At 41.4% G+C, this 14806-nt stretch overlaps 1 protein-coding gene across 8 annotated transcripts; it reads left to right on the top strand.

The window, feature by feature from the left end:
- The first annotated feature begins 1216 nt into the window (after positions 1–1216).
- asb15a (ankyrin repeat and SOCS box containing 15a) lies at positions 1217–14785 on the top strand. Of its 8 annotated transcripts, none has more exons than XM_044193665.1 (11): positions 1246–1329; positions 1895–2002; positions 2090–2127; positions 3657–3788; positions 4942–5100; positions 5244–5489; positions 6561–6732; positions 8596–9139; positions 10153–10306; positions 10458–10654; positions 14655–14785. In XM_044193665.1, the coding sequence occupies exons 2-10, from the start codon at positions 1899–1901 to the stop codon at positions 10613–10615; spliced, it is 1707 nt and encodes a 568-aa protein (XP_044049600.1). In that variant the 5' UTR covers positions 1246–1329; positions 1895–1898; the 3' UTR covers positions 10616–10654; positions 14655–14785. The 8 variants fall into 8 exon arrangements, with proteins under 8 accessions (XP_044049596.1, XP_044049600.1, XP_044049597.1 ...); XM_044193662.1 differs by lacking the exon at positions 14655–14785 and adding an exon at positions 14318–14432; XM_044193664.1 differs by lacking the exon at positions 14655–14785 and adding an exon at positions 10941–14302.
- The last annotated feature ends 21 nt before the right edge of the window (positions 14786–14806 follow it).

Raw genomic sequence — 14806 nt, 5'->3', positions numbered from 1 at the left:
AGCTGCACTGTTGTCCAAACACTATTAAAAACACATCAGTGAGCCACACTGTTACCATGAACACACACTGTAGTTTATTTTGACCGTCCTGCTGCCCCAAATACTCACTAGAGCACCAAATGTGGATTCATCCGCCGCTGAAAATAGTCCCCAACAAATGCACTATTTCCTCCTGTTTGAGTAACATTTGCTAAAAACTACAGTGAACAGCTGTTTAAGGAAATTACTGAGCCTTTTTTTAACCTGAAACTAGATACTGTATTTGTGCGGTGTTTTTCACCTGGTGTTATTCTACATTTCAGCCTCAGACAGAGTAGTGAAGTCAGAAAGTACTGAGAGACGTCTTTGTTGACAATAAGAGAAATGTAGAATAACACCAGACTGATCCTTTCGCTGTAGTTCTCTTACTCGGTCAGCCTTTCATTTTACAATGTACATATCCAGGCTCTCTGTATATGAATTATCAGCTGCATTTTTTTTTTGTCTCAGAGCTGATCGTCATATTGATTATTAATTGTCCTTCACCTGATGGCTGCGATGTAAAGTATTGATGATGGAAGTTGAATGCTTGTGTGATAACATCTGCAATCATGTATGATTTTGAAAGAAAATTGAAGATGCATTCTTTTGTTATGTAATGTTATTTCTCACCAAGTAAAAAAAAAGAAGAAAGATTCAGTCTATTTAGTATATGGTACAAGTGTACAGGATGTCCCTGATTTTGAACAGCCTGGAGGATAGGAAAAACACTTTCTCAAATGAACAGCCTGTTATTGGGCATTAGTGTTTTGTAGTACATACACAACGTGCAAAAACTGCATGTTCAAAACTGTTCAGATTGAAGTGCATATTTTAAGACCACAGTGAAGTCTCAATTTGACCATCAAAATGCTAATCAAGCGCAAAGCTGTCAGTCATTTCACTCTTCAAGCCTCTTCATTATTTCAACAGGTTCTCATCGGTTTGTTGTCCAATAGCGTTTGAGCACACGGCGGACTGATCTCATCTGTAGTGAAAACGCCATCGCTGTCTGATGAATCATAATGACACAATAAATATTAATACAACAGGCCAGCTCATTATTGTTTGTCATTAGCTGTGGAAATTGTGCACAGAGTGACATTACACTCCATTAGGTGCTGTGGAACGGCCTGCATGTTAAATACACTGGAACAGGTGACACCTATAAATAGTGTGGTGTGTGTGTGTGTGTGTGTGTGTGTGTGTGTGTGTGTGATGGTGGGGGAGGGCAGTTCAGCCATGAAACAAACACCGTGCTGCTGCCGCTGCTGCTTCGTCCTATGACTACAACGCTGACACATTAATCAGGTGAGAATTATGAAATTTAGGGTTTTATTATGTTTCAGGTGTATTTTGCAAGTTCTCCTATACAGAATGATATAAAAATGATAAGACTATGTAATTGCTGGAGTGCCTGGATCACCAATGTTATATATGATCACCAGTAAGGAGGTCAGGGGTCAAAGTGTCTTGAAAATGGAGCTGATAGCAAAAAAAAAGATCAAGAAAGAGAAAGCAGTTGATTAAAAAGTAAGCATGGCAGTTTACTCCAAACAAAAGTAAATTTGATCTCAGACTGCTCTCTGTCATTACACACACTCATACGTACATACTCACTGAGACTCGAGAGCTGTGTATCAGTTCCACACTAAATGCTAAGGGTCCCGTCAGACCAGCATTTATAACAGCAAAATTTCAGACCAAGATCAGTTCTACTCTAGAGACAAAGATGTCTCTTGACTTGAATAAACTGTGTAAAGTTAATTAGCGATCAACAGATTATTACCCAGAGAGTTTAAGCAAGAGGATTTTTAGTTTGAGGTTTATTTTAGCAGCAATTAATGTTGTTGCTTGTGTACCTGTATGATGTCAGAAGGATGGATGCAGCTGATGGCATGGATGAAGACGAACTTCTGGACTACAACGTCCAGATGAGCATTCAGGAGTCGTGTCAGAGACAACATCTGACAGGATCAGGGAGGTACAGCAACATGACACCAACTTCACCATCCGTAGCGATGTTGCACTTTTCTGAAATTTCCTTTTATCTTCTCATTTGTACGTTCAGGAGTGAAGCTCTGAAGCTTGTGGAAGCCATCAAACAAGGTAAAAAGTCAAATCTCGGTGTTGTTAGCAATTCAAACTGGCCACAGTACTAACATCAATAAACAGTTTTGATTTGTCAGTAAACATCAGTCCCTAGTGGATGAGACGGGCTGCAAGTGGATCCAAATACACATACAAATGAATGTAGAAAATACAGACGCTTCCTTTCAGCTCACAAGAGGTCACTGAATGTGAATATATAACATACGTTATGGCTATCACAGCTGTCAGATCTCAACCCACCATCATCTAAACACCAAATGAGAGGATATCTTCTGGAAGAATGCTGTTCATCCCTCCGGTAGAGTTCCAGAGACTTGGAGAATCTTTGACAAGGAGCACTGAAGCTGTTCTGAACACAACACTAAGGCACTATGAGTTGAGCTGTACTTTAGTTTGTCATATAGCACAAAAGAGGAAGGGGCAATATCTTCTCACTGGTCCACTGGACAAGGAGAAGTTCTGTACCTTATTGTAACATCAATAACATGGCATAATTGCAGTACACAGGAGACTGTCGACCTCTGCTGGCTCCACACTGTACATCAGATCAGATCAGAACAGATCAGAAATACTTTATTGATCCCCGAGGGGAAACTCTTTTGCTACAGCAGCTCACTTTCACGTCAGTGCACACAGGGATAGAAGTTCTAAGCAAATCAGAATATAATACACTATAATACAGGTCAGATAAATTAAGTACAAAGTGGATATACAGTAAGTATAAAAGCAAATAAGTGTAAGTACAAAAGTGGATTTAGAGGTTGATAGGTTGATAAGTATGCACGGTATAATAATACAGTGTAATAATATAAGTAATAAGTAATAGTGCAATAATGAGTACTGTCAAGTTAAGTGTAGCTTATTAAGATGATTATGAGACGGTAGATATTGCACAAGCAGTAATAGAAGTATGAATAAATAAATATCTGAAAAAAGAGTATATTGCACAATTATTATTATTAAGTATTGCATTCCCATTATTGAGCCACCAGGTCGGATTTAGAGGGAAATATGCTGGATCACTTTACAGCTGAAAACAGTTCTTCCAGCGCAAACCCAACTAAAGCTTTTATTGCAGGGGTGGCCGACCATGTGCCACAGAGAGCCAACAGTCTGCAGGTCACCGTCGCAGGGGATTCCAGTGTTCTTCCCCTCTACCTGAAGAAGTGCTCATCAGCGGGTGGAGTCTTTGGTTGGAATGAAAGCCGGCCGACTGTTGGCTCTCCATGGCACATGGTTGGCCACACACACTTGATTGTTTCTGCTGTTGGCAGATGGTGAAGAGGGGGAAAGACTGATGAGAAAAAAAATTTCAACATGGTTGTGCTTTTCAAGGAGGGGGAAGGGGAAGGAAGCAACAGGGCTGATGGGAAATGTAGTCTTACATGAGAAGAAAACAAGCATTAACAATGACTACTGGTGTGAGATAGAGATCATAGAGACAAAACATCTACTATGTTCTGATCTGACATTTTAACACAATCTACTGGAAAAAAAGTTAAAACTCACTGAAACTGTCCCTGCAGGTGACATGTTGGCACTGCAGAAGCTCTGTGATTTCCCAGCAGCCTTCAGTCAGGTGGATGAGTGTGGCTGGTATCCTCTGCACAGGGCGGCGGTCCAACCTCTTGTCCTGGTCCTGGAGACGGTGCTGTACGGTGGGGAAGAGGTCCAACCTTTTATTTTACGTGACAGTCAGAAGTGATTGTGGACAGCAATGTGAAGCTTTTCACACTAGTACTAAACCTCAAGGACTGTAGAAGATTAATAGCTCAGCAGCCACCTATCTGCAACAGAGTTATCACATTATAATTGTTTCTGTGGCCTTTTAGTAAGTTTTTAAAGAGGAAATAATGCGCTGTGAATCACATCTGAGCTGACAGTGCTGCTCTCAGCCACCAGTAAGTGGAGCTTCACTGCTAAAAGCTACTGGTTGGTTTAATGACATTGGTGATTCAGTGAAGTCAGTTCAGTTTAAAGATTTGGTGTTTAAGATTTGTTCGTACGTGTACTGAACACCTTTAATTTACACCTCAAAAAGCACAACGAGATCTAGTAACCAATGTGGCTGGTCTGGTCCTGGGTTACTCTTTAAAACGGTCTTACAATGAATTATCAAAATGAAAAGTCATTAAATATACATTAATATTACTTGAAAGATTTATTAAAAATAAGTTGATGTACAATGCTTGTAAATGTACTTTACAACAATTTTAATTGTGTTTCAATCGATTGTGTTGAATTCAATAATATAAATAATTATTTAATTTAATTGATTACACTTTATTCCTTTTTTTTTATCAATGAATCCTGATGTGTGAAACATAAGAAAATGTGAATATAAATGTAAAAGTATTTGTACTTCTTCACTATTTAATTAAAGGAGTTTTTATTTTTGTATTTTTGCCTTTACTTTGGACTCAAACCAGGGGTGATGTGATTACGCCGTCTTAAACCTCAGGGTCACCAGGTCGCCCCAAATGAGCTGCAAACTGCTTCTTGTGTGCTGTTTACAGTGTATGATATTGTCAGCATGTGCATCGTCTGCCTCAGTGTTCGTCTTATTCAACAGGCTTTAAATTCAATTCAGTTCAATTTTATTTATATAGCGCCAATTCATGACAGAAGTTATCTCATTGCACTTGTCATATCAGGTCTAGACCATACTCTTTATAATAAACAACTGTTGTTTTACTGACAATCTAATAAAAGTCAGTATGTGCTGGTGCAGGAGCGAAGATGATTGTTCACTGTCACACTTTCAGAGCTGAATTCAGTGAAATAATGTATAATTTTTGTTGTGTGCTTCAGCGTCTTTCAGTCTGACTCTGGAGGAAAATACTTCGGAGGGCGAGACCTTCCTGACTTTAGCAGTGAAAGCTGGTTTGGTGGAAAATGTGAAGATGCTACTGGACCACGGAGCTTCTCCTCACACCACCAACAGCAAGAACGAATCCCCTCTGCTTTTAGGTCAGAAGTCTGCCTCTCCAGCACTGTGTCCCTTTCGGTATATTCTGTCCTTCACAGCAGACATGTAGTGATGCCCGAGAGAAAACCTTTGTTTTTGTCCATCCTCCCTATCAGCTCCTCATCCTCTCATGTCCTCCCTGCAGCAGTCAGAGCCGGATCTTATCAGATGGTTTCCACTCTAATAGCTGGAGGAGCTCGGGTGGAGCAGGTGTGTCTGAAGAAGTGGACGGCCATGCACGAGGCCTCCAGGGCCGGCTGTGTTCATGTCGTGGAGCTCCTGTTGCAGAACGGAGGTCAGGTTTCAGAGACAGACCAGCATGGAGTGACTCCTCTGGGCATCGCTGCGGAGTACAGCCACCCTGAAGTCCTGGAGCTCCTCATCAAACACGGTGAACCGATAATACCACACATTTTCACATTTTAAAATCTTTTTATGTTTACAATGCATCAAATGACTGTCGTTTGAAAGGGGTCACTTGTAGTTTTGAACCCAAAGAGAAGTGTCACCAACTCTGCAGCTCTAAGGAGGGTTTTTTTGCCTCTTTTAGCTCCTAGTTTTGGTTTTACGGCACCTTTACTGTGTGGTTCAGTCTCAGTGTTTCCAGCAGCAGCAGCTTCATCCAATAAGCTCTGATAAACCCACTGTGCACTACCTGCTCAGCACCAAACTGCAGACAGACACTGTTAGAGACTAGCTGGTGAAGAAAGTGGAACATTTAGCAGCTAAAGAGCCAGATATGTTTTTAGCAGTTGGTGAAGAGCCTTACATTCATCAGGTCGACACAAACATGACTCCAGTGGGATGATCATGTTGATCTGTGTCTGCTGGATGTAGAACAGGCAAACATATTTCCAAGAATCAGGTTGAATGAGTTTACAGTTTGTTCTGCTGCCCACAAGTGGCCAAAAAATCAGTGAGTACAGGTTTAAATAATAAATAATGTCTATTATCTCAAAATCACAAGAATATCATTTCTACTTTTAAGCCTATTATTTCATAATTATGATTTCAAGATATCAAGATATTTCTGGTGATCAGGTTTTAAATGTGTCAATATGTTGAGATTATAGGCCTTTGTACTTAATGGTCTATCTAAGGCGGTCTCATTACAGTAATTTCTTCAGAGAAAGTTGGCTTCTGCAGCCTTTTGCCGGTTGTGACAGGTAGTTTTCGCCAATGTTGTTTAAGTAAACAGAGCAACTTAAAATATGGATACAAGGTCAAATTTATGTTTTGAAGCCAATTACTCTGGATCCAAAAGTCCAATATTTCCTTAGACTTGACAGAGCCACATTAGACATTATACAACTGTTTTCACAGGCAGAGATGTTCTAACCATGACAAAAATGAGTGGCTTGCCCCTTTAAGGAATAGATTCCCATACATTGGGCTTAAATATTGTTAAAAACATCTTTGTGCTACTGTTCCAAAATTATTCTTTTTCTGCTTTGACATTTAGGTGCTGATGTAAACGCCCAGGCGCCAAATGGCGACAGTGTCCTGTACGATGCTGCAGGTTCGGGGAATCCAGACTGCATCGACATCCTGCTGCAGCACGGAGCAAATCCCAACATCCACAACCTGAGCTCCCAGCTGCCCATCCACCACGCTGCATACGAAGGACACTACCTGTGAGTAGGTCGATGTTATACAACTGCTGACGCAGCGATCAACCAGGCTTGTTCGGTATGGAAAAAGAAAAGTTGGCTTAGTGTTGGTCTGAGCCAAAGAAGTCCCTGATCCGGGGGGGTCGGATTTTCTGATAGTTCAGGAATCAGGGAAGAGTTTGTCTCTGATTGGTCAAACACAGACGCTGCGGCAACTACAATTTATGTACAGCTTTATTCAAAAAAGGAAGTACTGGGTGTCAATAACATTAGGACAAGGGGCAGACCTTTCTTGTTGTTTTATTAAAACTATATTTTGTCGTCGGCTTCATGACTAGTACAAAAAAATGAGAGAGAGAGCTAAGTGAACGAGAGAATTAAAACTTTATTTGCTAAGTCTCATGGAGATTACTTACTAAAATAGATATTAATTAAACATGAAACACTCTCGCAATATGTTTTGGATTTCCTCGCAATATTTTGCATTCTCGCAATCAATTTTGTGTTGTCTCGCCTACCTTTCTTCTTCCATTCCTTCTGAGCCGTATGTCTATTTGTAATGGAAGGTAGTGCGGAGATTCTCAAGTTAATGCATTAAGCATTGTTTATGGACACCTCACCTTATATGATGTCCAATGCAAAGAAGTTATCAGATAGAACATTATCAAACCTCTGGGTAGGAGCTGTATGTAAGGAACATCAGTTATTGCTCCACACTTACAGCAACAGGCCTTCTACCAAAACCTGTTTCAGCATTGAAGGATACTTTAATTTGTTTTGTGCAAAGTACAGAGGAGCCTGTGCAAAAACGCAATAAGCTTTCCGACTTGCGTTGGTCTGCATTCCTGATGCGTCTCTGCAAGTGGCTCAATGCTGTCTGCTCTTCCTGTGACAGAACCACTGACTCTGTTTGCAGCATTTCAGTCGCCTTCTTGTTTGGTGCTTTTTTTTTTTATGACACATTTTTTGGCTCCGTAGATCATCCACTTTAGAGACACTGCGGTGATATGGAGTTTTCAGTCTCCTATTTTTATTTATTAATTACATCCAACTCAAACATGTTTCAAACACTGCTATCGTTTTTTAATCCGTCACCGGTCTAATTGATGTAATCTTCATGGTTCTTCAGATTTTAGTTCCCAGTTTAGTTCCTGAATTTAGTTCCTTTGGATCCATAGTTCCTGGAACTTTTTGGTTTGGTTATTAGCGTTCACACCCCAATCAGCTTTCTAAAGGAGTACTCCGCCGATTTAGCATTGCACAACATTAATCAAAATCGATGCAGCAGAACCAGAGATATCGTTTTTTATTCCACACATTCTTCTTCCATGTCAAATCCTCACGCCTACATTACCCACAAAGCAACTTGAGCAACCGCCAACAGTTCAGTCGGAGATTCAGGTGTGTAATGCTAGTAGCGGCTAATGTAGCCTCGAGCCGCTTGCCTCCAGCAAACATGAGGAGCGGGCTACAGAGGTCTGGTGAGCTCATTTCGTTTTAGCTTCACACCCCAAGATTCAGTTTCATTTTCAAACTTGTAGCCTTCAGCCCCAACCGACCACAATTAGACTTCACACAGCTCCCTCTGGAGTAACAAAAGACTTTATACAACTTTTTTCACATTTGCAGTTATACTCCCCAAGACCTGTAAACAGACTTTGATGGGTAAAACTGGTGCTCTGTTTTTTACATTCCTGAATGACGTGGATCATTTCTTCAAGTTCAGTCAGAGGCATTTTGTACCAGACAGCTCAGGTTTGATCCATAGCCCCTCCTCTAAGAAAAGTATTTTAAGATAAATGACTCATTCAGACTGTCCAGCTTTCATGCATATTAGTTTCTGATGCTTCAGTTCTTTCAGAATGATCTATGCCTTTTCTCCATCAGAGCTTTGAGGATTTTGATCCCAGTCACCACTAGACGGGCCCTGCGGCTGTCCGGCCACAGCCCTGTCCACTCTGCCGCTGACGGGGGCCACGTCCACTGCCTGGAGCTCCTGCTGCAGAAAGGTTTCGACGTCAACGCGCTGTTAGCCCCTCACATCTCTGAAAATTACGGAGACATGAGGAGAAGCCCGCTGTACTTTGCCGTCTCCAACGGGGACGCGACCTGTACTGAGATTCTGCTGAAGTCGGGGGCCAAACCTGACCTGGACCCGCTGTGCTGCCTCCTGGTGGCGGTCAGGTCAGGGCGCTACGAGATCGTTAAGCTGCTGCTGGCGGCCAAAGCAGACGTGAACTGTTACTTCACGGTGGTGAGCGACACGGTGTTTCCCACAGCGCTGCAGTACTGCCTGAAGGACGAGGTGATGCTGAGGCTGCTGCTCAACAATGGCTACGATGCTGAGAAGTGTTTCTGTTGTAACCATGACGACGACTGGGACGACCTAAGTGAGTCTGGTTACTCACAACATCAGGAGGAAAAAGTTGCTGTGAGTTTTCTTAATGTAGAAGTAATTAGTAAAGAGACGTTTCAAAGTTTGAACCTGGCGCAATGGGTTGTTAAGATAGTTATTTTTTTCTCTGTTCTTGTTTGTGTTTGTGTGTAAAAAGACACGTCACTCTGTAACACCAATGTAGGACTGTGTGTTTTTGTAGTTCAATAGGGACCAACCGAGTGGTGACTCTTCTCTAGAGAAATGATCAGCTGATCACCTCACATCAATTTAAGAATCTCCCAGTTTAAACTTCATGATTCATATCAGATCAACATTTTAATCTGATCGACTTCATAGTTGTGAATCAGGACCTTAAGAAAGTAACAGGAGTAAGTTCAGGAGGCCACAGCTGTTAATTGGACGTGTCTGTCAGATTTGAATTAACATTTCATATATTATGCTTGTTGTAGGTACAGGTTGTGAACATCAATTAGGCAGCTACTAAAACTGTAGTGTTTCTGCCTTCTCAGCCAACAAAAGGTGATCAGACATCTTTGACTTATAGCTATTTTAGCTTTTATTTACTTGCAAATGTTGAAAGGTAAACCTAATAAGATTCAGAAAGGGAGTACTGGATTTGAATTTGATTTGAATGCTATCAAACTCCATTCCTAACCTGATCTCAAAAGGAATTTTTACATCAATGGATGTGCATGAAAGCTCATTCTTGTCCTGTCTAACAGCAGTTATAAAATAATCTCAACTGAAGGTCCACTTGCTAGCTTTTTCTGGAGATTTCAACCGCATCTCACAGTCTTCACCCGCGAAAGATTAATCAAAATAAATCGTTTTGTCTGATATGTACAAAACGAAGCAGAACATATCTCTCCACCAGTACCAGAGTGTTTTAAGGGCTTTATGCTAATATAAAAGTACAAATAGTTTTGGCAAATAGGTGTGAATTATGTGTAAATTCTAAAAGACAAATAAAGTGTTACCATCTCTACAGTTTTGTCTGAACAGTATAACTACCTGTCTGTGTCAAATGAACGTTGTTTGTTGTCCAGTTTTGTGATTTTGTCAGCGTCTCCTGGCTGGTGAACCTGGTGGGCCGTGTCGTGTCGATCCTCCTCGACTACGTCGGTCAGGTTTCTCTCTGCGGCAAACTGACAAAGATCCTGGAGAAACACAGGGAGTGGCCTCACATTCACAGGACCACGCGTGAGTTAACTGTGTGGTAAAAACAATCCGATTAGAGAGCTGCCGTTACACATCAGAACCAGGGGGACGCACTAAATCTTCCTGCTTCATTGGCAGGACACGACATGTTTCCTGCCACTTTGGTACAAACTGCTGTTCTCCTGTGATCCAGGTAACCCTCGTTCTCTGTCTCACCTGAGCAGAGTGGTGATCAGGAAACACCTGAGCTGCAGTGGTCTGATGTCCGTCCAGCTGCCCAACAGGCTGAAGGACTACCTGCTGTTCAAAGAGAACGACCTGTACGCCAAAATCATCTGCAGGCAGAACTGAGGAGAGGAGGATTTCTATCTTATCAACTGAGTCTTAAATGTCAGTAATGACTTTATTTCCTTTTGTGGTGTATGTAACGGGGCCTGTATTTATCAAACATCTACAAATTACCACATGGCCACATGTGTTAGATGTGAAAATATTTCACTGGATAAGTGAAAGTTTGACCTGCTGGTGGCGTTACATGGAAAGTCTGGGATCACCAAAGTCATTAAAATTCATACTCTGGGTACCATGAATGTCTGAACCCAATTTTATGGCAATCCATCCAATAGCTGGTGAGAGATTTCAGTCTGGACAAAATGTCTTGACTTTGTCTTTCCAGAGAGAAGTTGGGTTTTCCCCCATGTAGCGGCCATCAGAGGAACTGCAACTGAACGAACTTCAGCTCTGACTGTAACATTCAGCCGTAGCGTTTTCCAATTGCACTGAACAACAACACACACTGACAGTAAACACAGCGAGGAGGTGTGAGCTGCTTCCTCTGGCTGACAGACAGTGAAAGCAGATCGACTCTAAATTTAACCTCCTGACCTGCAGAAACAACAACAAATACAACATGGCTCCACATTCTGGTAGGTCACCCGAGAACCTGATAACAGGAAGAGGTCACTTGTTCTGAATGACCTCCAAACTGTTGACACCTGCTGGAAGGCAGCTGTAACCAGCGGGTGTGTGTGTTAATGTGCTACAGTAAAATAAAGCAAAGCACATTCAGATTAAAGTGAGACAGTAAAACAAGGAGTATATAACATATCCCAGGAGTTTCTTGTGACATAACACTCCATCCAGCGGCCATATTGGAGGACCTCTGCTCTGTGAACAGCTGATTGTGTTTCTGTATGTTTAAGTTAAAGCAGCATTAATTGGAATTCTTGGCCACTTGGGGGCAGCAGAACAAGCTGAAAACACCACATCTGACATAACGTAGTTGTGGCTAACATATTAGCAACACACTAACATCCAGCAAACACAGAGCTACATGATCATCCCGTTGGAGTCGTATTTGTATTTACCTGGTGGATTTGTCTGTCTGCAGTTTGGTGCTGGGCAGGTGTACGGTGGGTTTCAGAGCGTGTTTGCTGAAAACAGCTGCCTGCTGCTGGAAACACTGAGACTGAACCGGAAAGTAAATGTGCTGTAAAACCAAAACCAGGAGCTAAAAGAGGCTAAAAAACTCCTGAGAGCTGCAAAATTGGTGACATTTCTCTGTGCGTTCATCATTACGAACACCTTTCACATTACACATCGTCCTTTGATCCATGGCTAAAATAACAATATTGATTAGTGTAGCTTTAAATCCTCTTTTTAATGGCAAGTGATCATTTCCTCACTGATCCATGGAACTGGTTTTGTCTTCAGTTTCAGCTTGTTACAAAAGAAACCAGAGAAATTGTTTAGATAACAATATCTGTCTGGTTGCTAACACATCTGCGACATTTTCCAGCTGTTTTGTAGCAGTTCTGAAGCCTCCAAGTGTCTCAGAGGGAAAAAAACAAACATAAAAAGATTGTCAAAAAGAATCACGGAGAAGTGTAATAAATGAATAAAGTTAGCTAAACACCGACTGTGATAGATTATCTCTCTGCATGTTGATTTTTGTAAAAATTAACTGAAACCAACGGCTGCCTGAAAGGAAGGAAATGAATCTAAAAACTGATGAATATAAAATTTTGTATTAATGGGTTAAACATGCAGAAACCCGCAGTTTGGTCCGTTTGGTCCGTTTCCATTCTCAGTCTGGACTGCACAGCTGGATGACTGATGCTAATCAGCAATAATCCAGGTCAAAGGTCAAATTTACAGCAGAAATTGACAGTGTTGTTATGTCACCCAGAGTCTTTTCACTTCAGACATGCAACATGATACGACTGCCAAGCAGCTTGTTAAACATGCTCAGTGATGATGTTGTTCCTGAGCTCTGATGGTCGTCTTGGCAACCAAACAACAAACCACCCTCCCCTCAAAGAAACTTTAATACTGAGGGTCAGTCCTACACATTCATACCAATGTTACTCATGCGACAAGTACAGGGGTAGACACAATAATGACAACACCTATGCCACATGGTAGGATGCAATACAACAGCCCTGCAGCTAATAAACAGTAGCTCTGTGAAGATTATAATGTTTAGTTTGTGTTCACACTGTGATTCAACTCTACTGTGATTTTAGGAGGTTGTAGTTTCTATTAGACTGTACTATATTGTGTCCAGCTTTGTGATTATTTTGCTGAACACAGCAATTTCAAAATAAACTGCAGATTTTTCATTATTTCAAATTTTACCACAGGTTGCTAAAATGACAGCGGCCTGAATTCAATTCACATGGTTGACAGACTCGTAATAAATGACCCAGCAGTTTCCTCTGGCCCAAATCTGGAGCCGAACAGAGCTGATTGTTAAAGGAAATGTCAGATAACATACTTGGCTCTTATTTTCATAGTTGTGTCCATCATTTTTATCAGTAATAAAAACATTGTTCCCCAAAAAAGTTAATATCTGAGATGTGGTAACACAGTGACAACACTAAAAAGTAGTCATATGGGTCAAGAAACACGAGGAGTCAAACAGTCAGACAGACTGGAGAGAAACTACAGACAAAACTATCTAAAAAAGATGTTGTAGTTGTATGATCCCAAAACTCAATTTGGCCCAAGTTAGCGTCCCCAAAATCAAACCAAAGCTGGCAGCCATTAATGGGCCAGAGCTGACTCGATATTGGTCCTCTAGTGCCAGAACTCAGCCGAGTGGGCCAACACTCGAACTATTTCCTTTTTTTACTGTGAAAATGAATCTTACAGGTGTTTGACTGCCGGACTCTGTACCTCCAAGGCCTCCAATCGCCCACTGTAACTCTACTGTCTTCAACATTAATAATTTAAATCTAAATATGTGATATAAGTGTTGCTTTCTAATATATACTACATTCAGTAAAGTTTAAGACCATTCAAACAACAGCTGTGACTTTTCAGTTCGTGACCATTGATCGTCTTTGCATTTTTTCTTTTTTTGGGTCTGGAAACATGCAGTGTTTAGTGCTTGGTTCTTTCTCTTTCTATTTAATTTAGTATGTTCTTTCTTTTTTGGTAACCACTTTCTGGAAACGGAGGTAATACGATGTGCATTTTTAACATTTGACCTCAGACTGGACTCCTGTGCTCCCTGTGGACATTGTTGTATTGTGATTTGATTATATCGATCTAATCTAATTGTGTTGTTGAGTTCATTCTTGACCTTGGAAACAGCAGTTGACAAAAAAATCTCACCTCAAAGTCTATTTAGTAGCTGTTCTGGAGCTTTCAGTCATATCACACAGTCTTCATCAGCAGATGGAGTTTGCTCAGTTGTCGGTATTGATGGAATTACAAATGTTCTAATTTCCATTTTGTTTAGCGCTTTTTTCTCTCGTTCATGTTGGCTGAAAAATGATGAACAGCTACTAAATAGATTTTGGGGTGAGATTGTTTTTTGTCCTGTGCTTCAGTTTTTATCTGAGCTGCACTAAGACAAATGATTTTATCACGGCAGTTAACCTTTATCGACTGACATAGCAATAAGGTGTGATTGTGGAGATGAAAACCAACCACTACTTTGTTTTTGTTCCACCAAATGTCCGTAAGATAGTTGGGCATTATTACTTTGAAAGAGTCTTACAAATCAATCTGTCTTGACTTGATGTTGTTGTGTCCTGGTGTAAACAGCATCAGTCCTCCTCAGTACCAGCCGGAGCTGTACTGTACATAATCCCACCATCCTCAGGGAGAACAAGTGTTTCCCTGACAACACCACAACCAAGGCGTGTTTCTATGTCCTGACATGTTGCGTAACGCCGCAGAGCTTCATCTCCAATGTCTCCCCACGGTGTTTTGTTCCCTTCGTTTCTTTCGAGGCACGAGTCGCTGATGAGCTCTCAGCACAGGCGTCTCAGAGGGCTCACATTCCTGCAGTAAGCCTATCTCATTGACCCCCTCCACCCAACACCCTAAAAAAAGACAAGACCATCAGTGGCATGGCAACCCTCCCCTTTCTCCCTTTCAGGCTCCTCTGGCAGCTGGGTACAGTAGATGAACGTGGACTCTCTGATGTGCCACCAGTTGTCCACAGCATCCGTGATGTGAAGGAATCTGATGGATGACAAGTCACTGAGCAAGAGGAGATTCAAGCAGGAAAGCGAGAACAACTGAGGGAAG

The sequence above is a fragment of the Siniperca chuatsi genome, linkage group LG4, assembly GCF_020085105.1.
Source record: "Siniperca chuatsi isolate FFG_IHB_CAS linkage group LG4, ASM2008510v1, whole genome shotgun sequence".
In the NCBI taxonomy this organism is placed as follows: Eukaryota; Metazoa; Chordata; class Actinopteri; order Centrarchiformes; family Sinipercidae; genus Siniperca; species Siniperca chuatsi.
This window is presented reverse-complemented; position numbering and strand designations above follow the sequence as displayed.